General features: G+C 55.3%; 1 protein-coding gene across 3 annotated transcripts in view; it reads left to right on the top strand.

The window, feature by feature from the left end:
• Positions 1-17151, top strand: part of TTC7A (tetratricopeptide repeat domain 7A) — a 122709-nt gene extending 105558 nt beyond the window's left edge. For all 3 annotated transcript variants that reach the window (XM_057740788.1, XM_057740789.1, XM_057740790.1), the window contains 2 exons: positions 1020-1222; positions 14929-17151. In XM_057740788.1, coding sequence (XP_057596771.1) covers positions 1020-1222; positions 14929-15150 — 425 coding nt within the window. In that variant the 3' untranslated portion in view covers positions 15151-17151. The remainder of the gene's footprint in view (positions 1-1019; positions 1223-14928) is intronic.
• The last annotated feature ends 4495 nt before the right edge of the window (positions 17152-21646 follow it).

The raw sequence follows: 21646 nt of genomic DNA, 5'->3' as shown, positions 1-21646 counted from the left end.
GGGTTTGAAATGGGCGTTTGTGGGGGTGGGCCCGGGATTGGAGACACCGCCCCGTTTTCTACGGATCTGGGGGAAGAAGGCAAACTGGTTGTGGGGCAGCTCTTCCCCAGCTTTTGGTTGAAAGGCGTGTGCCTGCCCTATTCCTCTCTGTGCGACGGGAAGTCCCGGGTTTGGAGGGAGGCCGGGAGCTGCCCCTTCCACCTGAGGGACTGGGGTGAGGCCCTCCCTCTCTCAGCCCGGTGCGTTGGCCCAGGGCGCAGGAGAGCGCCTGTCTCCCTCCCAGACTCGTCATGATTAAAGGAGAGGAGATACTTGCTTGGGCCGCGGGTCAGCTCCCAGTAAGTGCAGGTGGTTACAGCTCCTCGGTGCCAGCCCCAGGCCCTGCTCCTCCGCGGGCTCTCCCTGGGCCTCCTCCCTCCCGCCCCGCCTCGGCAGCATCACTTGGCTCTCCTCATCCCGACCGCACAGGTGGAGTTCGCTCTTCAGCCAGCCACCCTCCCTGGAGAGCTCCCTCCTCTGCCTCCCACCCCCTGTCCCCAGGCACGTGATGAAGAGGCAAAGTAACAGGACAGAAGGCAGGGTCACCCAGGCACTTAGCTGCAAGGAGCCCCCTCATGCCCCCACTGCCAAGCTCCGAAGTCAGACAGCCCAGTGCAAACCTGGCTCCATCACTTACTCTCCCGGTGGCCTTTGGCGCGTTCCTCACCCTCTCTGCGCCCGTTTCCTCCTCCCTGAAGTGGGTAATAGACGTGTGTTGTTCTGTAGGGTTTTGTGAGTGTTGGCACAGTTGGTCTGCGTGCGGCACTTAGCATGAACTTGACACAGAGGGCGCGCTCAGAAACCATTGCCTGGTGCTACCACCACACCCCAGAGCAAGACAATCCCATGCTGTGTCTCAGTGGGATGGTTTCCATCCCCCAAGACCAGTTCCTAAACTCTGGGGGCTGACGGTCCGACACAAGAGGGGGCTGCTGCCTCTGACTTTTCCCACCGCCTCACCTGCCCTTCTGGTTTCACAGCTGAGCTGTTCATGGAGCAGCAACACCTCAAGGAAGCAGGCTTCTGCATCCAGGAGGCAGCGGGCCTCTTCCCCACGTCACACTCGGTACTCTACATGCGGGGCCGGCTGGCTGAGATGAAGGGCAGCCTGGAGGAGGCCAAGCAGCTATACCAGGAGGCGCTCACGGTGAACCCCGACGGCGTGCGCATCATGCACAGCCTGGTGAGTCAGCCCTGCACCCCCTCAGACTTCCTCGGGGCCCCTCTCCCTCCCCTACAGCCTGCCCTGCCTACAGTGCCCTGCTGCCGCTGTTCCCTGCTGTCTAGGAGGAGGTGGCTCCTTCCCTGTTCTGTTGGGAGAACGGAGACCATTCTCTGTTCTTGTAGAGACAGGCCATTCCCCTTCAATCAGAGCCTACCTGAGTTGATGAAAAAATCTAGGAGGATTGGTTGATTCTTTGTGACTTCCTTTCACTGTGTTTCTGTAAGCCAATCCAGCCCCAAAGGTTTTCACTCTTACTTATCAGGTGCCTGCCCTGGAGACTCTAGACAGATACCAAAATGCTTTTTTTCAGGGGCCCCCAGGCCCTCCCTGATCGTGGGGCTGCCTCCCCCATTTGAGAGGAGTTCCATGCCTCCTTGTGGGGTTCAGGCGGTGTTTGGGGTAGGCTGTTGTGTCAGACCTGCCTCAAGCACACATTGAGAATGGCCTCTGGGTTCTAAGAGGGCCTTCCCTAATTCTAGAACACGGAGTCCAGGACTTGGGTGCCCAAGGCTCAGTGACTCTATTATGGGAAGATTTGGAGGCTAGGAGTGGGATGCTGGTGTTTTTGCCCTGGCCTTGCCATTCCCTTCCTGGGTGATCATGGGCAAGTCAGCTCTTTCTTGGAACCTCAGTTTTACTTGCCTGTGCAATGGGGATTCTCTGGTCCAGGAAACATCTCTCTGACAGGTGGTACAGCATACCCTAGGGAAGACTTTTTTTCCTTGCCTTCCTTAGCTGCTTTCATAGAACAGGTATCAGGATAAATGTAATGATCTGAAAGTGTACAGGCCTGCATATGCACAGTGGTTTATTTATTTATTTATTTTTTATTTGAGTGCTTAGGGTCTTCATCGCTGTGTGCGGGCTTTCTCTAGCTGCACCGAGCAGGGGCTACTCTTCATTATGGTGTGCTGGCTTCTCATTGCAGCAGCTTCTCTTGTTGTGGAGCATGGGCTCTAGGTGCATAGGCTTCAGTAGTTGTGGCTCGTGGGCTCAGTAGTTGTGGCTCGCGGGCTTTAGAGCAGCTCAGTAGTTGTGGCACATGGGCTTAACTGTTCGCGGCATGTGGGATCTTCCCAGACCCGGGCTTGAACCCATGTCCCCTGCATTGGCAAGTGGATTCTTAACCACTGTGCAACCAGGGAAGTCCCCCCCAGTGATTTCTGAAGTATAATTTAGGAGCCCACAGTTAGCAACACAGTCTTCCCCTGTCAGGGTCTGGATTCCACCTCAGATGTCCCGCTTTGAGAGCTCTCTGAGGAGAATGGCTGTGAGGGTATCATGATGTCTGCCCCTTGGAGAACACAGAAGCAGCAGGAGAATGGCTCAGGATGGCTCAAGGATTATCATTGCCAAAAGTGGTCTGATTTGTTCATGAGTAGAAGCTATGAGGAGTTAGATGTCAGCTCAGTGTCAGGAAGAACAGTTTAACTCTTAGCATAGTCCAAGCACAGACTCATGAATCATCTGGTGAGGTTGTTGCGCAGAGAATGTAAATGTCACATGGGGGAGGAGCTGGACCAGGTCATCTTTATAAGATCTTTGCCAACCCCGAGAATCCTTGGTAAGAGACTAAAACAGAGATTCCCATCTCAGCCTGATCCTTTTTTTTTTTTTTTCTCACGGTGGTAATAACTAAACATATTAACTCCTTCTCTTGCTTAAGCTTTTCCTGGACCTCTTACTATTTTTTAAATTGATTGATTAATTTATTGGCTGCATTGGGTCTTCGTTGCTGCACACGGGCTTTCTCTAGTTGCGGTGAGTGGGGGCTACTCTTCATTGTGGTGCATGGGCTCCTCATTGTGGTGGCTTATCCTGTTGTGGAGCATGGGTTCTAGGTGCGTGGGCTTCAGTAGTTGCGGCACACAGGCTCAACCATTGTCGCTCAGGGGCTCTAGGGCACAGGTTCAATAGTTGTGGCGCACGGGCTTAGTTGCTCTGCAGCATTGGGGATCTTCCCGGGGCAGGGATCGAACTCGTGCCCTTTGCATTGGCAGGCAGATTCTTAACCACTGCGTCACTTAGAAAGTCCCTCAGCCTGATCTCTTAAAGGATTTCTAGCTCAGGCCCATGTAGCAACATCTCAGCCTGGTCCAGGTTCCCTCCACATGGCGCCACGTTGCCTTCTAGTCAGCTCAACAAATGTTTGTCTTTTGCAAGGCACATCCTCCTTCCTCCTGCAGTTCAGACATTAGCTCCTCTGATAAATGCCTCCCCAGAGGTCACATCCAGAAACTTGATTAGGGATCTGGGAGGGAGGATGTGGGCTCTGTCATTAGGCCTGCGGCCAGGCAGACGGCTGCACGCGCAGATATAAGCCTGCCATCTCAGTCCGGAAAACCCGACTAAATCCAATAACAAGTACAATTTTGAAGCAACAGTGTACCATTTTTCATTTATGCTTATTATTGTTTGTAGCTATTTTCCTGACATTGAAGCAGTTTCCAAGGGTGGGTTTCCATGGTAACTGAATAGCTGTCCAGAGTGTCTCCCTACAGATGTTTCTGAAAAGGTCCCTTTCTCTTCCCGGAGGGCCTTGCTGATTTGATGCAGTCGGAGAAAGGACTGCCCACTGTTAAGTTACAAGCAACCAGAGGGGCAGTTGGCTGCAGCGTGGGCAGCCCATCCCCTTTCCACACTCTGTGTTCCTGCCAGCATCCCACACATACGCATAAAGAATAGCAAATTTCAAGCCTGGGGAAGATGTACTAAGCACTCTTTTCTTAAAGACATGCAGACACTTTGGCTTGTTGGTCTCCAGCATTCCCTGATCTAAGTGTCTTTTCTGTACTGTCCTCTGACTCAGGACATCTGGGATCTAACCCCAGCTCTGGCCCTAATTCACTTGGGTGATTTAGGAAAAGACACACTTCACTTCCACACTCCTGATGTCTCCTTTTGTAAATGAATAATGAGCATCATCATTCCTAGACCAGCGTTGTTCTAATTAAATGAGGTGACACATGTGAGAGTGCCTCTGAAAGTCTGCAGTGCAATCTCAGAGATGGCAGAACACAACATATACGCCACACTCTCCAGTCCCTCGCCTGTGACAGACATCACCAATTGGTCACAGCGCTTTATCCCACTGAGCACAGATGGGATCTTGGGATCTTTTTCACCATGGTACTGCATGATGGGAGTCACTACCCATCGGTCTAAGTCAGCTTGGCACTTATGTAAGGGATTCACAAATCCCTTAGATTTGATGTGAATCCCTTAGATTCACAAATCTAAAAATAGTCAGTAGCGAATGAGAGAGACATAGCAGTTGTCTCAGCCTGAGGTTGGTGCATCCTTGGAGAATTATCCAGAAAAAGGAGTATGGAGGGGAACTGGTACACCCCACCCCCCACTGAAGTCATTGCCAAGGCAGGTTCTCAGGGAGGACATCTCAGCCTTACCATGCCACTGTGGCTCTCTGAGGACATTGGCCTCTGCTAGGTACGAGGGGAAGGAGAACACAGCCCTCCCCTGAGAGCATGGCCATCCAGAGCCCAGGCTGGAAGAGCTCTGGGTCCCTCGGTGAGCCCTCTGACACAGTGGATGAGTCTCATGCTCTGAGCTCTGGAGAGAGGAGGTCAGAGATGCACTCAGTGAGCTGTGTAGGTGTCTGGTTCTGCCCTGAAGTTCTTAGGGCAGGATGGTCAAACACCAGGAGGCCAGCCTTGGGGGTCTCTCCAGGGCTTTGTACATGGGACAGAGATTTGTTGGAGACAGGCTGGAGAAAGCCTCTGGGAGGGGAAGGCTGTTGCTTTCAGGAGCCAGGGTTCAGGCTTCCAAGAATATGAACTTTGGCCCAGAAGCAGGTTCTCTGCTCTACCTGTCCTGCTGCCCTCCCAGCTCTGGATGTGATGGAGACGTTTCCATGGTTTCAGCTCCACCCTGGGCTCAGCTCAGGCTTTTCCGCCCAGATCAGGCAGGAAAGAGACACCTCTTTGGCAGTGCTGTGCCAGCGAAGAGTCCCTGCTGTGCACACAGCAGTGTCCCGAAGGAGTCTGTGCCATCAAGCCGTGGTCCTGCAGGCCGCTGCCTCCACCAGGCTCGAGGATGGCCAGGTGGCTTTGGGAGATGACCAGGTGGCTTTGGGGGACTGCCAGGTGCAGAAGGAGAAAAGCATGCTCTCTGCCAATGGAAATTCCCAGTGAAATCCCAGGAGCAGGTCCTGACAGTCTCTGCCAGCTTGGTCTCAGCCTCCCCTCCAGGTAGACAGAAACCCCACTCACTCAGCCTGGCTGTTCAGAACTTAACTCACTGGCAGAGAATCTAATTAAGAGGGGGAAACCTGACCTTTACCTGCTTGCCCCTGAGGAAACCTGAGAAAGGAAGCAGGGTCCTTCCCAAGATCAGCAGAGGAGTTGGCCTTCAGGTGGCACCATTTTTCAGCGAGCACTCTACAGGCTTGGCCAAGAGAGGACCTCCAAGGGAGCGCCGGATGCTTAGGGAAGACAAGGAGCCCAGGAGTGACTGATGGAGTCATCAAGTCCCTGAGAATCCTCCCAAGAGGGGGCCCCTTTGAGGTCACCTGACCTTAATGGCGGGAGGATCACCAGCCCTGGCCACACACTGCCTCACTCTCCCTGACCTCTGCTTGGCTGAGCCAGGAGTACGGATGCTTTGGTGAAGCCTGTCTCACTGCAAGTGATAGCTTGAAAGCCTCATCCAGGAACAGGAAGGTGTGGCTGCATCCCTGCCACTTGTGTTTGTGGGTGGCGCCCTGCCCTCCTCTCCCAGGACAGATTCTGGGAGGTAGGGGTTTCCTGGCCCCTCCCTGGCCAGGCTTCCCTCTCCTCACTGGTCCCTGCCCCGGCCATGCTTTCTTCTTGGGACAGAGATCCAGCTCCTGCTGCCCCGTCTCCCCAGAATCCTTTCCACCTCGGACATGCCAGCAGCAAAGGGAGACAGCCCTGCTTGAGCTTTGGCTCCTATGATGTAATTCCCAGAGATGTGATTTCTGAAGCAGTCCTGGCTGTGTGACCGGCCTATTCTCTCTCCAGATGCCCCTGGAAAGACAGGAAGACAGTGTTTCTGTCATCTGTCGCCCTCTGATGAGAGCTGGTGATGAATTATTCCCCTGCGTTCCTTCCCTCTGGTTCCCTGCGTGGCTGTCTTTAAGTGGACCTAGGGATCAAGGGCCCGGCCATGGCATGCAGCCACCCCCAGGTGACCCCAGAGCTTCTTGCCTCCCTCTCTCCAGGCTGGAGTGTGCCCCTTCATGACTTACGTCCCCAGAAGCTCCCTGCCACCATCCCTTTCCCTCCGCAAAGTGGGGCCTGAGTCAGCAAGGGCCAGGGCTCTGCCCCACCCAAACCTGAGGTTCTGGGTTGGGCCTTTTGCAGGTGCTCCAGGAATCCAAACGGAAGGCTCTGCTTTCTAAGGTCAAAGACGTGAACTCTGGCTGCACAGAGCTCCCACCACCCGCCTCACCTGACTGGTCCTATCCCCAATTCCGGAGGGTAGGACCAGGCAGGAGAGGTCTGAGACACACAGCCGGCCCTGCCAGCCTTCAAGTTCTGGGGGCACTTGGGGATTACTTCCCCTTGCTGGCTCAGCTCCTCTTCTAGCAGATGGGGATAATACTTCAGGCCCTTGTGACCTCAAGGGGTAGTTTTAGGGCTCAGACAAGCCGAGAGCTATGAAAAGATAAGTCAACATTGGGTATTTTTGCCACCATTCCCATGGAAGACCACGTGGCCTGAGCCCCACCTTTGACTGGGCTGCTTGACCTCACTGCTCTGGGGTGAAGGCCCAAATTTCCTTGTGCTGTTGGGTGGCCCACAGTGCCAGCAGGGTGCTGAGAAGGCAGGGAGGGGGTGCTGGGCAGGGACCGGGGACCTCAGAGCTGCCTTTGGGGTTGCCTCTGAGCTGGTTGGCTGGGATGGTTTTTAAGCCCCCAGTATCAAAGCCAGGTCGTGTCTGGAGATTGGAGCACAGCATTCAAGTATGACTGACCTGACTCGAGTCCCACTTTGCCTATACTGGCCATTTAACCTTGGCCAAGGTTCAACCTCCCACAGCCTCAGTGTCCTCCTCTGTAAAATGGGAATCGTTATGCTGAGCACCTAGGGCTCTTGTTAGAATTAGGTTAAAGAATTCTGCAGGACTTCCTAGGTGGTGCAGTGGTTAAGAATCCACCTGCCAATGCAGGGGACACAGGTTTGAACCCTGCTCTGGGAAGATCCCACATGCTGCGGAGCAACTAAGCCCTGGCACCACAACTATTGAGCCTGTGCTCTAGAGCCCATGAACTACAACTATTGAGCCCGTGTACTGCAACGACTGAAGCCCACGCACCTAGAGCCCATGCTCCACAACAAGAGAAGCCACGACAATGAGGAGCCCACACACCACAATGAAGAGTAGCCCCCGCTCACCACAACTAGAGGAAGCCCATGTGCAGCATCGACGACCCAATGTAGCCAATTAAAAAAAAAAAAAATTCTGTAAGTTAATGGCCCAGTAATTGGGGTTACTTTTACCTTTTTCTTTTCATTTTTTTAAAATATATTTTTTATACTGGAGGATACTTGATTTACAATGTTCTGTTAGTTTCAGGTGTATAGCAAAGTGATTCAGTTATACATGTATATATATCCACTCTTTTTCAGATTCTTTTCCTATATAGGTTATTACAGAGTATAGGGTAGATTTCCCTGTGCTACAGTAGGTCCTTGTTGATTATCTATTTTACATATAGCAGTAGGTGTGTGTTAATCCCAACCTTCTAATTTATCCCTCCTCTCACCCCACCTTTCCCCTTTGGTAACCATAAGTTCTTTTTTTAAGTCTGTGAGTCTGTTTCTGTTTTGTAAATAAGTTCATCTGTATCATTTTTTTAATTCCACATATAAGTGATATCATATGATATTTGATTTCTCTGACTTACTTCACTCAGTATGATCTCTAGGCCCATCCATGTTGCTGCAAATGGCATTATTTTGTTTTTTTTATGGCTGAGTAATATTCGATTGTATGTGTGAACCACATCTCCTTTATCCATTCCTCTGTCGATGGGCATTTAGGTTGCTTCCATGTCTTGACTATAGTAAACAGTGCTGCAGTGAACGTTGGGGTGCACGTATCTTTTTCAAATTATGGTTTTCTCCAGGTATATGCCCAGGAGTGGGATTGCTGGATCATATGGTAGCCAGATCATATAGGTAGATTTTTTTTTTTTTTTTGATAATGGCCTTTCTGACTGGTGTGAGGTGATACCTCATTGTAGTTTTGATTTGCATTTCTCTAATAATTAGCATTGAGCATCTTTTCATATGCTTTTTGACCATCTGTATGTCTTCTTTGGAGAAATGTCTTTTTAGATCTTTTGCCCATTTTTTGATTGGGTTGGTTTTTTGCTCTTGAGCTGCATGAGCTGTTTTGTCTGTTTTGGAGATTAATCCCTATCAGTTGCATCATTTGCAAATATTTTCTCCCATTCTGTGGGTTGTCTTTTTGTTTTGTTTATGGTTTCCTTTGCTGTACAAAAGCTTTTACTTTTACCTTTTTCATTTCAAAGTGTGGCTCCCAGGCCAGGTTCAGACGCTCTTGGTTTGCAGAAGGAGGGGGATGCCCAGAGCCGAGCCCCAGACACTCGTAGCCACGCTGCTCCATCTTCTCTGAGTCCACCAAGTGACTCTGACCAAGGTGCAGAGGTGTGGAACATCAGCCCCAGCTGCCCTGCAGATGGGACAAGAGTGCACAGTGCAAGGCCAGCCTGACCCTGGCTGAGAGCAAGGGCAGCTGGCCCAGTGAGCTAGAGTCTGCGTTGAGGGATGAGGGGGTTTTGAGACACATTCTTGCCGTCTTGTATGTTGGGTGAGACTCTGCAGCTAGAGGGGCATCTGGGCCCTGACACTGCTGGAGAGGAGGAGCGGGGAAGGCCAGGCTCTGGGGAAGCCCTACACTCAGGCCCATAGTCTTGTTAGGCTGGTTCAGCCGCTGTTTCCTGACTTGAAAGGGGAAGGATATCCTAAGCAGCTGAGAAAAGCTCAGCACCCTGCCTTCTGGAGGTTCCCTGATGCTGGACCAGAAAGGCAGTACATAGAACAGCAAGGTCTCCGGTTCCAGGGCCCCATGCCTCTGCATCTAGGACACCGCGCCTGCTCTGGGCTTCTCCCTCCTTGTTGGCTTCCTGAGCCATGGCAGGGGGCTGAGAGCATCCAGGCAGCATGAGGGAATGGGAGGACCTGGAAGTCTTGCACTCTGCTGTGTGTGTGTGTGTGTGTGTGTGTGTGTGTGTGTGTGTGTGTGTGTGTGTGTGTGTGTGTGTGTGTGTGTGTGTGTGTGTGTGTGTGTGTGTGTGTGTGTGTGTGTGTGTGTGTGTGTGTAGAAGCTGAGGTCTTGCACACACATACGGCCCTCATCACTGGAGTCTGTGCCTGCCCTCAGGTCCAGTGGGGTAGGAATATTGCGTCTGTTTGGCAGGAAAGCTCAATAGGAATGTCTTGTTGGCCATTTGGCCTCCTATTGTGGTGGTTTTATTGTGAGTTCTTTTCCTGGTCCCTCCCCAGTGCTGCCTGAGGTCTGCATTCCCTGATGGGCAAGTGGAGGAGACGTGGGGAGGGGTGGGAGGTGCCCAGGCGTGTCCCCTCAGCCTGGGCCTCCTGTAGAGGCCCCTCCCCAGCCTACCTCATGCCACGTTGGCACAGCCCCAGCACACACCCTGAGCCCGCACCCCAGGCTCATGAAGGTGCAGGTGGGTTCCCCTGCCTCTGCCCCAGGACTTTAGGCAAACCGTAGGCCGGTGTGTGGACTCCTGAAGTCCACACCAGCCCTGACGAGGGAGTGGACAGGAAGCTTTCTGTCAGGGTCACAGACTCAGCTCAGAGTCATGGTTAAGCACCACTGGCTTCATTTAACCCCAAAATCAATGGTTGGAAAGACTAACGTGTCTGGAGGGTGCAGCAGGGTTCAGCCCTTTCCCCTTGTACAGAAGGCCAGCACAGCCCCTTAGTAGGCCCCCACCACCCCCTTAGACTCGGGCTCCTGCTCAGAGGGGAGCATCTGCCGTGGGTCCCCTCCTCACTGCCCATCACAGGCTGTTCACCTCCAGACGCCGACGTCCAGAAGCCTCGCTGCAGCCTCCTGACCTGGCCCTGTGGGCCGGCCGTACGCCAGGGTGGGCGGAGCCCCCGGCCAGCCCAGAACCTGAAATCAACCTGCAAAGGCCCAGCCCCGTGCCAAGAAATGGCAAGCCCCCCACCCACCCAGGCTGTGACTCGGCCTCTCACCAAGCCAGTGCTCGTCCTCGAGCCTGTCTGTGGCCCCCTGAAGACAGATCCCATCCCCAGCCGAGGGGCCCGCTGGTGTTCATGACATCTTACCCGCGGAGGCCCCAGGAGGCGGAAGGCACAGGTATGAGTTCTGGCTTGTGAAGAGCACAGCCACCTGTGCTGCCCGAGAAGACCCCACCTAGGCTGGGCTCTGCGTGAGTCTGGGGGCTCTCTCAGCAGGGGCCTCTTCCTGTGAGAGCCGGGGGGAGCTCTGGGTGGGGCTCATCAGCCAGGCCTTGGGTGCGTCCAGGAGGAGTCGTACCCTTCCCCCCAGCAACAAGGCAAGACCAGCCTGTGGCCCGGCGCGGCCCCAGCCCCGGGCAGGTGTGAGCGTGTGTGGGCTCGGTTCTCAGCCTGGACGGAGTCCTCATTCCCAGTCCAGCTGGACGGGTTGAGGCTGACACACCGGGGAGAATCCAGAGTATGGACGAGCGCCTGAGCTGGGCCGGAATGTGGGCCTCCCCAGAGGGTGTATCAGCCCCCCTCCCCTCCCACCTCGCCCCCCGGGGGTGGGTGAAGGGAGGGAGCCTTCCTAGGAGCAGCCGCAGAGATTGTCCCACCATGGGCTCCTTCCTGCAGCCCCATGGTCCCCAAGCAGGGGGCTCCGGGGACCAGGAGGCTCCAGCAGCCTCCAGCTGATTCCCAGCTTCCCAGCTGGAAAGGCTGTTACAGAATCCTAGGAATGTGCCTTGAGCTCAGAAAGAAAATTCCCAAAATAACTTTTATAAATACTCAAGGGTAGGGGTGGGGAGAGAGCTCTCAGCCGGGCCTGCAGCTGGCCTAGCACTCGGGGCTACGTCCCAGGGCCACCCTCCCCCAGAGAAGAAAAAGGCTCACGGAGCCAGGACCTTCCTGCTGTCCCTCCCCTTTGAGGGACAGCGTCAGCCACTGAATTAACTGGGTGAGAGGGTGGCAGTTCTGAAATAGGCACGTAGGACCCTCCCTCCCCGTCATCCCCATCCCAGGCTTTGGCTCCCGACCCCACCCTGTGCTAACACAGAGAACCTGGGTTCCTAACAGGGAGGGTCCCCTCAGCGTCTCCATACAAACCCCAGACCAGACCCTAGCCAGGGTGGGGCCCCTCAGGCCGCCTGCTTTTGTGGCCATAAGCAGGTCACTAAGTACACATAAAGGCCTCTGGTGTGCCTGGTTTTGCATCCAGGACCTCCCCCCACCTCCACCCCCGCAAACTCTTTTGAGCTGCCATCCTGTGGGAAATCACAGAGCAGGCAAGAGCCAGGGACCTGTCTCTCTCAGCCTAAGAGGGGTGGGTCAGGGGTAGGATTCTAGAGCCCACAGTAAGGAGCACACTCTCAAGGTGATGGTGTGGCAGAAGGTGCTGTCCTCGGGGAAAGACGTCCCAGGAGTAGGGTCTCAGGTCAGTGAGATGTGTCCAGATGCTCCCTCCTCTCGGAGAGCCAGGAAGGGAGGGAAGAGGGAATGGATGACCTCCGGAATTTCTGGGGACGTCCCCCATACCCCTGGCTCTCCGTGAGCTTCTGTTATAGGCGCCGTGCTCCCTCACCATCAGCAGCTTGCACTTCCTTCTAATCCCTGTGTGGGCAGCACAGTGATGGCACCTCCCAAGTCAAGCATCAGAAACTGAGAGTCTCTCAGCAGGTCTGGTCTCCTCTTGGCACAGGGTGCAGAGGAGTCAGCAGGGGTATTTGGATGGAGTTGAGATACCAGTTCTGTGTTCCCACCATCTCCCTGGAGACCTGTTCTCGGGGCAGCTGGGGGTGGGGGGGCCAAGAGGGTGACTGACGGCGGGCCCTCGGCACAGCGCCAGGCTGGGGGCAGAGCAGGTGAGACCTCACATCCTCCTGGGGCGGAGCCCCGCCCAGTTGTCAGGCAGCAAACAGCTCCGAGTTGCTACCAAACATGAACCCGACGGGCTGGTGTCTCGGGCAGGTGGCAGCAGATCCTGTTACAGGCCCTGGGCCTCCAGGCCCCAGCCTGACCCTGGTGTCTCCTTTCAGGCTCTGAGGTGAGCACCCCAGGGTGGGGGAGACATGATCCAACCCCATCCTAGCCCATAGCTTCCCGCATGGGGAGCCTTGCCCTCCAGAGAAACCCGCTCCTCTGTGCTCTCCCTGCCTCCTGCCCAGGATCCTCTGTTCATCCTGGGGACACTTCTATTTGCTGTTGGCCCACCATGCACCCCACTACATAATTTCAAATTCATCCTTGCAGAATCCTCACAATAGCCTACAAGGGAGGACTGTGCTATCCCCTGGTTTACAGATGAGGAAGTAGTAGCTCAGAGGAAATGGGCCACTTGCCCGTGGTCACAGCACTTATCCGTGGCAGAGCTGGGATTCCAGCCTGGCCAGGTCTTCTGGCTGCGCAGCCCCGGGCTTTTTCCCTCTGCACAGAACACGCAGAGGAGCCTGCCACAAACCTCCTAAACCACCAGTAAAATCCACACACATGCATGCACGCACGCACACACACGTGTGTGCACACACCCTGTTCCGCCTGCATACACATCTGGCCCCTTCCCAAACACCTACACACTCCTTGAGATCAGGGGTTTTCAAACTTGTTTTTAGCCATAGAGCCCTCTTTTCAAACAAAAATCTCACATGGAAGCTCAATATAGAAAACTTGGGTGTGTAAAAGCCACTGTGGCCCCGCCCCCGCCCTGGGCGGCCCCGCTGGCCTTCCCCATCTGTCCTCTGTCGCTCCCCCACAGGGAGCACTCACAGGACTCAAACCTTCCATTTTTGGTGCTTAATTTTGGTGTCTGGCGGCCTGTCGTCTCGCCTTCCTGCCCTCCTCCCTGTGGGCGCCATTCCATCGTGAGCTGCTCAGGGTCCAGCTCCCAGGCCATGCAGGCAGGGCAGCTTGGCCTGGAGCCCTGCTGGCCAGACTGGGCACTGCCCTCGGGTCCTGGGCAGCCCTGAGTCAGCACTGCACCCATCTGACCAGATCCAGGAGCTCTGCCTGAGGCTCCGCCCTGCCCCTCGTTCCCCTGTCCTCCCCCATTCCTGTGGTCCCCTGGGGACAGCTTAGCCCTGGGTTGAAGAGCTCCCCTTCCTTTCCTGCCCTGGACCGCCAGCCAGCGCCTTCGGAGAGGGAGAGGCTTCTCCTAGGGCTCTCTGAGCACCATCTTTCACTCTTGCCTAATTAGTTGTGTTCCAAGCCCTCAGAGGACTTTATGAAATCAGGCATGTGCATCTTCCCCAGTTGGTCTCCATAGCAACAGAGGGCCTAACTCTGGGGAGTGCGGGGAGGAGGAAAATGTTCCAGCTAAAAATGTACATGGCCGGCAGTGGGCGGGCACCCGAGAGGGGGCTCCAGACACACAGAAGGCAGCTCCCCACCCCCATCTCGGCCCCCGCCTGTCCAGGAAGTCACTGTTGTTTGGGCTCTACCTCATGTCTTTAAACAAGAGGATGGCCCCCTGTGCTGCTGTCCTCTGCCATCTCTGAGGGCTGGGACACAGGTTGGTGGGATGGTGCACAGCAGTCTTTCTGGGACTGGAGGTCGAAAGGGGACCCTGGCCGCTCCCCCTGCTCACCACCCTGTCCCCCCCACCTCCCCACACCCTTCCCAGTGTGGGGGGATGTAGAGGGGACAGGGTGCAAGTTTCACTTCCCAACTCTTGTGACAATTCCTGTCACTTCCTCTATCTCTGGTAGTTGGAGCCAAACAGCAGGGCTGAGCTTCCCAGGCAGCCCTGACCCTCCTCCCAGAGGCCCTCCTTTCACCCAGCATCTATCCCTGGGCCCCAGCCATCCGACTCTCTTCCTCTGACCCTCACCTGCCAGGCCAGGCTAGGATGGGCTGTAGGTCCCAGGAGGACAGGCTACTGATGCGGACACAGGAGCTGTCCTTCCACCCACAGGCTTGTAGCACACACTCCTTGGTCTTACGTGTCCCTGGGGAGAAGGGCAGCGCCACAGTGCAGCACGGGGCCTTGGCGTAACAGATCCGTTGACTGAGAGCTCACACATGTCAGGCATTGTTCAGTGCTTTGCCTACACTGTCTTGCAAACTTGACAACAACCCTAGAGGTGGGCCCCGTGGTCTTTCCCATTTACAGATGAGGAAACTGAGGGCCAGAGAGAGGTAACTTGCCCGGGATCCCTCAGCTGAAATGGGGAGACTCAAAAGCAGGTCTGGTGACCTTAAAGCCCATCCCCTGGGGCCAAGAGGGAGAGAGCTACCACAATGAGTGCGCTGGGAGGCCGGGCTGGAAGCAAGGCTGGGACAGACACAGGGAGGGTTTGCATGGGTCGGGCACGGTCACTGGACCGTACCCAGACCTGAGATGCAGGGCCCTCTCTGGCTCGTGACTGCGCCGCTTCCATTCCTCACCCCGATGGCTGGGACGCCCCTGCCCCGGGACAGCCTCACTCACCCCGCTCTGTGCTTGCTCCCCAGGGTCTGACGCTGAGTCGGCTGGGCCACGAGAGCCTGGCCCAGAAGGTGCTGCGGGACGCCGTGGAGAGGCAGAGCACCTGCCACGAGGCATGGCGGGGCCTCGGCGAAGTGCTGCAGGCCCAGGGCCAGAGTGAGGCCGCCGTGGACTGCTTCCTCACCGCCCTTGAGCTGGAGGCCAGCAGCCCGGTGCTGCCCTTCTCCGTCATCCCCAGAGAGCTCTGACACAGCGCCGCAGCCGCTGGGGGGCGGGCGCTGCCCGGCAGGCAGCAGGGAGCGTGGGTCAGGGGAGGTGCGGGGCCTCAGGGAAACACACCTCTAGGGAGCACGCCTGCAGGCCGCAGCCCTCGTTCTCCTCGCCTCCCCCACCCCCGCTTCCCCTTCAGGGCCAGCTGGGACTGGGAGCTGCTCACCTGGAGCCCAGTGGACCAGATTTGCATCAAAAACAAATCCCTTGTTCCTTAGGACGCGGACATCGCGGAGCTTATAAGCACATCAACTCGGGGGCCTCTCCCCAGTGTATCTGTGCAGCATCTAAATGTGCAGTGAGAGTCTGTGAGGCTTGGGTACCTCCCCCCCGCCTGTCTAGAGGCCCCTGTACGGTACCTGCCACCCTCCTTCAGCATCCCTGACCCTGGATTGCCCGGCTTTGCACAAGCTTTCGTCTCAAACCTCAGCTCTGCTCCCCGCACCAAAGCTGAACCCCATGAGCTGCTGCCCTTTGGCTGGGCCGAGAGGGTTCTCCTGGGTTCCTTCCTCGGCCCCCCGGGAGACCGCCTGCTTGAACCCTAAGTGACTTAGCGTCACGGTGACGGAACGTGTTCCCTGAGAGCGCTAGTTGGGGAGCCTCCCAGCTGTACGTCCCCTGCCCCTCCCCCCCAGCAGGCCTTTGTGCTGGGGGAGCCCCATGGCCCTGGTCTCACGTGCCACTCTCAGGTCATGCCCAGGGCAGTCATGGCTTGAAGAACCTGCTGGCAAGCGAGAGAGAAGGGACCGCGGGTCCTCTCCCAGGTTTAAGTCAGTGGACAGTGCCTGGCCTTGCCCCGCTGTGCTCGATGAGGCCAGCTGGGCCCCACTGTGCTCCTCCCCTCTGCTGCCAAGTGCCTTTGGGGCCTCTGGTGTCTGGCCAGCGGCACTGAGTTCCAGCCCTCATTAACCCCCACCTCTCTGGAGACATGCCTCAGCCACCTCCTTGGGCCCTGGGCTGCAGCCCCTAGGATGCTGACCAGCCCTCCCTAAATACCTTGCAGCAACACCTCATTCCTTCAGGCCTTACCTTTCTGGGCAATGGGTACAATGTAGACCCCCCTAGGGGTTATAATGTGGAGATTGGCGATCTCTAGGGCTGTCCTTAACACTGCCTGCCGTCCACGGCCCATGTTCACCTCAAGCTTTCTTGGGTGACCCAAGCCCCACCCTGGCCATGTGTGTGGTTCCCCTCTGCCTGGGACCAAACAGGGACAGTAATTAGAGACCCAAGGAGGAGCCGGAGCCTAGCCCTCCTCTCTGGTTGAGCAGGCCTGTGTGTATGCATGTGACACCCTTCTCTACAGGGGCCCTGGGGGTGCCGGTGGGTGGGTGTCTTTCCTGCTGGCTCCCCTAGCCCTGCTGCACGATGCGCTTGGAATTCTCCCCAGGAAGGCAGCCCCTACGGGCCTATCAGGGAATTCCTTTCTTATCTGCACTCTGGGGTTTCGTTTTAAAACTCCATGTGGTACATCTCTCACTTGAAGGTGTGTGGAACTGTCAGGTGAGGGCTGTCCTGGTTTGTCAGGGTCCAGTCTGTTCCTCGGAGGGGAGGGGCTGTTGGAGACCCACCCTCTTCCTGGCCCTGGCTCAGCACCACACACCCCCGGGTGCCACTAGGGAGAGCCTGCGCCTCCTAGCCTTCCTGCGCCGGGCCGAGGGACACTGTACGGATGCCAGATCCTTCATCCCACCTGGTTGAAGGATCTCTATATGTTGTATGTATGTGTATAAATATATATATGAGGGAAATCTATTTTTATTCTGGAATCTGTTAGAAAAAAAGTAAGTAAGAAAAAGCAGATGCTGCTGGTTTACGTTGGGATGCCCAGAGATGTGAGTAGTGAGTCCTTGGTAATGGGAAAGGCAAAGGCAGCAAGAGCATTTTGACTTGACGCATTCCTTATAGGAAGCCTCAGCGGGCCGGGCAAGCTGCTAACACTTCGAGATAAAGGTCTTGAATAAAGAGACCCGTGAAGGGAAAGCAGGTTTGTGTGAAGCAGTGTGTTCATCTCTCCACCCGTTCCCCTGGGGCAGGCCTTGAGGGAGCCCTGGAGAGGAGGCAGAGGCCTGCGAGGTCGTGAGGTCATGAAGGCCGGGGTGGACCCACACAGGTGGGGAGGGCGGTGGGAGAGAGGGGCCCACTGAGGAGATTGTGATGAGGGCTTGGGGAGGTGTGGCCAGAGCCTGCAGGTGGGTGGGAGGAGGCCGAGGGGTCCAGGCAGGGCCGGCTGGAGTGGGCCTCGTTCTCGCCTGCTACCTGTCCCTCGGGTGGGCCTGAGACCCCTGCTGCCTCCAGACCCCAGCTGGGAGAAGCCAGGGCTGGACTTGCCGCCTGGACAGGAGAGACTGCCCCAAGGGCACTGCCAGCGGAGCATCTTCAGTGCCTGGGGGAAAGCGCTGGGCAGGGCGTGTGGTGCAGCTCCAGGCTGCGTCCACATCAGCTGCCTGCTCTGAAGAGTCTATACCGCTGCTCTCCTGCAGAAGCTGTGCTGCATACAAACACACTCTTGTATATGGTATACGATGTGTATCAAAGGATGACATCAATTTACACAGAAGCCCTGTTTTCTTCGTGCACCCCAAGGGGTTAGCTGGTGGACCCCCCAGGGCTGCACCCACCCAGTTTGAAGACAGCTGCCCTTAAGGCTTCCCCTTGAACTCGGAGCTGGCCTAGACAGAGCTGCCCACTCAGCACCCTGGCCTCCTCCACCCCAACCCTCAGCCCTGTTATCGGGGTTATGGTTTTGCTGTTCTAGTGAGAAAGGACCCTTGGAGCTGCTGGGTGCCCAGCTTCGATTTCCCTGTGATACTTTTTAGAAAACATAATGTAGTTTTTAGTGATTTAACAATTAGTATCAGATTGTCACACACCCTAACCCCCAGCTTACGGGGCCCTGGGGTGAGAATTAGAGGCTGCTTTAGGCTATAGAAGGTGTCGCTTTACTGCCAGCCTGGGAGAAAGGCCTAGAAAAGCTCATCCTACAAGGACGAGCGTGGAGGGAATCTGGAGGGGGAGGAGGCGTGGGGAGGCCTTCCTGTCCCTGAGGAGGGCTTTGCTGAGCTGACCTCAGGTTGGTCATGTGTTGGAAAGTCAGGCAGTGGTGGAGACCCAGGCATTGCTGACCTCCGGTTCTCTGTCTACAGACCCTTCATTCACACTCAGGCCCTCCCTGGAGAGGGAGGGAGCCAGCCCCGTGTCCAACCCATCGCACCAGAATCTGGGCTGGAGTTTGGGGATCGGATTTAGGGTTGCATTGTCACCCCCAGCAGCCCACAGCCCCGCAGTATTAATCGTGCTTATTTACAGGCACACGTATGAATGGAATTTCAGCCACCACCACCCAGACTCCTTTCTGGTACCAAAGTAGTCATTGTTGCATTCACACCCCCCACTCAAACACTCAGATGTTGTCACTGTGCAAATATTTCTTGGCCTTGCTTGGAAAACATCCAGCTAAACAAATCTCCCCCAGCCCCTGCTGCCAGCTCTTGAGGACAACCCTCAGTCAGTGAGCCTCACGCATAAGTGACCAGTGGGACCAACCCATGTGGTGCTGACTAGGATTCTGGAAGTTAGGGAGGTACTACCGGGAAAGTACCCTATGCCAGAAGTTCCTTCGAATTTTCATGAAGCTCTTTCGGTTGCAAAAAGCAGAGACCCACTGGAGGTAGCTCCAGGAAAGAGACAAGGAGGCTTCCCTGGAGTCCTAGGGCAGGGACTGCAGTGCACAGATGTAGGGCCAAAGCAGCCACATATCCATCTTTGGCGACGGAGTCAGCACCCAGACTGAGCTTGAAGGCCCAGCTCTACCACTAGCTGGCTTGTACCCTGGAGCAAGTCACCTGACCTCTCTATGCCTGTCTCCTCATCTGTAAAGTAAGAATAACCCTGGAATAGTGCGTGCTTTGTGGACTGTCATGATAATTAAGTGAGAAAAACATGGAAAGAGCATAGAACAGTGCCTGGCCCACAATAACCACTGGATACCTGTGTGATGGTTTCTCTGCCCCACCTGCTCCCTCCTCCTCTCCCTGCTGGCTGACTCTGCTCACTCAGAGATGCTCCATAGGTCTACGTACATACCCTGGCTGACCTTCCACCTCCAGCGCTGCAGCAACCCCCCTCTGCGCAGCTTAGCTTAGATTCTTAGATCCCATTGGTCCCACTCATTTCTCCATGGGTAACTAAGAGCACTCAGCTGTGACCAGAGGGGCAGCTGATTGTTGGGCCTCAGGACACAAAATATGGCTGCTTGAGCAGCTGGAGTTCTGGGTGAGCAGTAATGGGCCCCTTTTGAGACCCTGCATCAGCCCATCATTCCCTCCAGCCATGCTCGCCTGCGCACTGGATGCAATGCAGGTCCCGCCAGAGGAGGCAGACAACAGAACTCACACCCCCCTGAACACCCAACCCTCCGATTCCCAATCATTGTTACTTTATGGTGCATCATGGGGAATCCTGTCCTGACTCTTCTCTTGATGACAATGAGAATCCTAACATTCTCCCGGCTCTATACTAGGTATAAAGCACTTCACCTATCCATGAACTCTCTCCAACATTGCTCCTTCAGTAGTCAACAACCTAGGGAAGTGGGTTTTGTCCCCATTAAAGTTGACAAGGGGCTTCCCTGGTGGCGCAGTGGTTAAGAATCCGCCTGCCAATGCAGAGGACACGGGTTCAAGCCCTGGTCCAGGAAGATCTCACATGCCACGGAGCAACTAAGCTCGTGTGCCACATGTACTGAGCCTGTGTGCTGCAACTACTGAAGCCTGTGAGCCTAGAGCCCGTGTCCACAACAAGAGAAACCACAGCAATGAGAAGCCCGCGCACCGCAACAAAGAGTAGCCCCCGCTCGCCGCAACTAGAGAAAGCCCGCGTGCAGCAACAAAAACCCAATGCAGCTAAAAATAAATTAAACAAACAAATAAATAAAAAGTTGACAAGATCATGGTGCCTCCACTCACAGCTTGGAATATGGCAAAGCTGAGAGTAAGATCCTCGCCCACAGAGCCAGTACCAGCTCACTGGGTGACAGGAGAGAGGCAGGCAGTGCCTGTCATTGAGGCGGCAGAATGACCCCTCTGGGATCCATGGAAACATGTGTCACCAGCAACCCTCCAGCCGGGAAGAACGGCCGATGCTCAGTGCTGCCTGCCACACTTACCCTCTTCTGCAGTCGCAGAGGAGGCTCCTTAGACAGAGGTCACTCGAGAAACTGCATTCCCCCAAAGAGGGTTCTCCAGATGCCAGGCAACCCAGAAACATGAAAAGGTCACTACGGGAGCTATGTACTGGGCCACATGACCTCACTGTCCTGCCCACCAGCTGACGGGGCCATGGGTGGTTTCCAGAACCAAAGTTCCTCCTCTGTGCACTGGCTCACAGCCTGTGAGGTGGCCTGGGCACCCCGCGCAGAGGCCCCCAGACTGGTGGTGACCGTCCTTGCTCTCTCACACGCTCACTCATTCTCTTCCCCCACTTAACTGTCTCTTCGGAATTTGGCAAGAAGTCAGGCATTGTGGGCCTCTTTTAAAAACATTTTTTTTCCGAACCATTTGAGAATAGGTTGCATAAATCATGCCCCTTTACCCCTTAATAATTCAGTGTGTTTTTGCTAAGAACAAAGGTCTTTGTCTTACATAACCACAGCACAGTTGACAAATGAGGGAATTTAACCCTGGCACAGTATTTTTTCTCTCCTCTCCCGTCCATATGCCAGTTTGTCACCACTGTTCAGCACTGTCTTCCCCCAGCCTGAGATCACATATTCCACTTAGTTGTCACATCTCTTTAGTCTCCTTTAATCTGGAACAGTCCTTCTGCCTCTCTTTGCCTTTCACAACATTGATGGTGCTGTAGGCTGCAGAGGGTCTGACCTCTGCAGTGTGAGTGTGGGACAGAGAAAGAAGCAGTGGGTGGTGGGAGCAGAGGCTGAAAAGCGGCAAAAGCCACGGGTCAGAAAGAAGGGAGAATAGCTGGTTTGAAGGGGCAGGAAGATAGGAAGATGCAGAGCAGGTGAATTTCCATAAAGACAGAGCTTTCCAATCAAAAGAAATGGATGCCCATTTTCAGCGGGGCAGGATATGATGCCTGGCCAACCTTTCCAGCTCCTGCAACCTGAAGTCAAGGTTCCCATCTTGGGACTTCCCTGGTGGCTCAGTGGTTAAGAACCTGCCTGCAAAGGACATGGGTTCAATCCCTGGTCTGGGAAGATTCCACATGCCGTAGAGCAACTAAGCCTGTGTGCCACAACCACTGAGCCTGTGCTCTAGAGCCTGCAAGCCACAACTGCTGAGCCCATGTGCTGCAACTACTGAAGCCCGCGTGCCTAGAGCCTGTGCTCCACAACAAGAGAAGCCACCACAATGAGAAGCCCGCGCAGCACAGCAAAAAGTACCCCCTGCTCTCCGCAACTAGAGAAAGCCCGCGTGCAGCAGCAAAGACCCAACGCAGCCAATAAATAAATAAATA

Source organism: Hippopotamus amphibius, chromosome 7, assembly GCF_030028045.1.
Source record: "Hippopotamus amphibius kiboko isolate mHipAmp2 chromosome 7, mHipAmp2.hap2, whole genome shotgun sequence".
In the NCBI taxonomy this organism is placed as follows: domain Eukaryota; kingdom Metazoa; phylum Chordata; class Mammalia; order Artiodactyla; family Hippopotamidae; genus Hippopotamus; species Hippopotamus amphibius.
The sequence above is the reverse complement of the archived record's forward strand: the minus strand, read 5'-3'. Positions and strand labels throughout refer to the sequence as shown.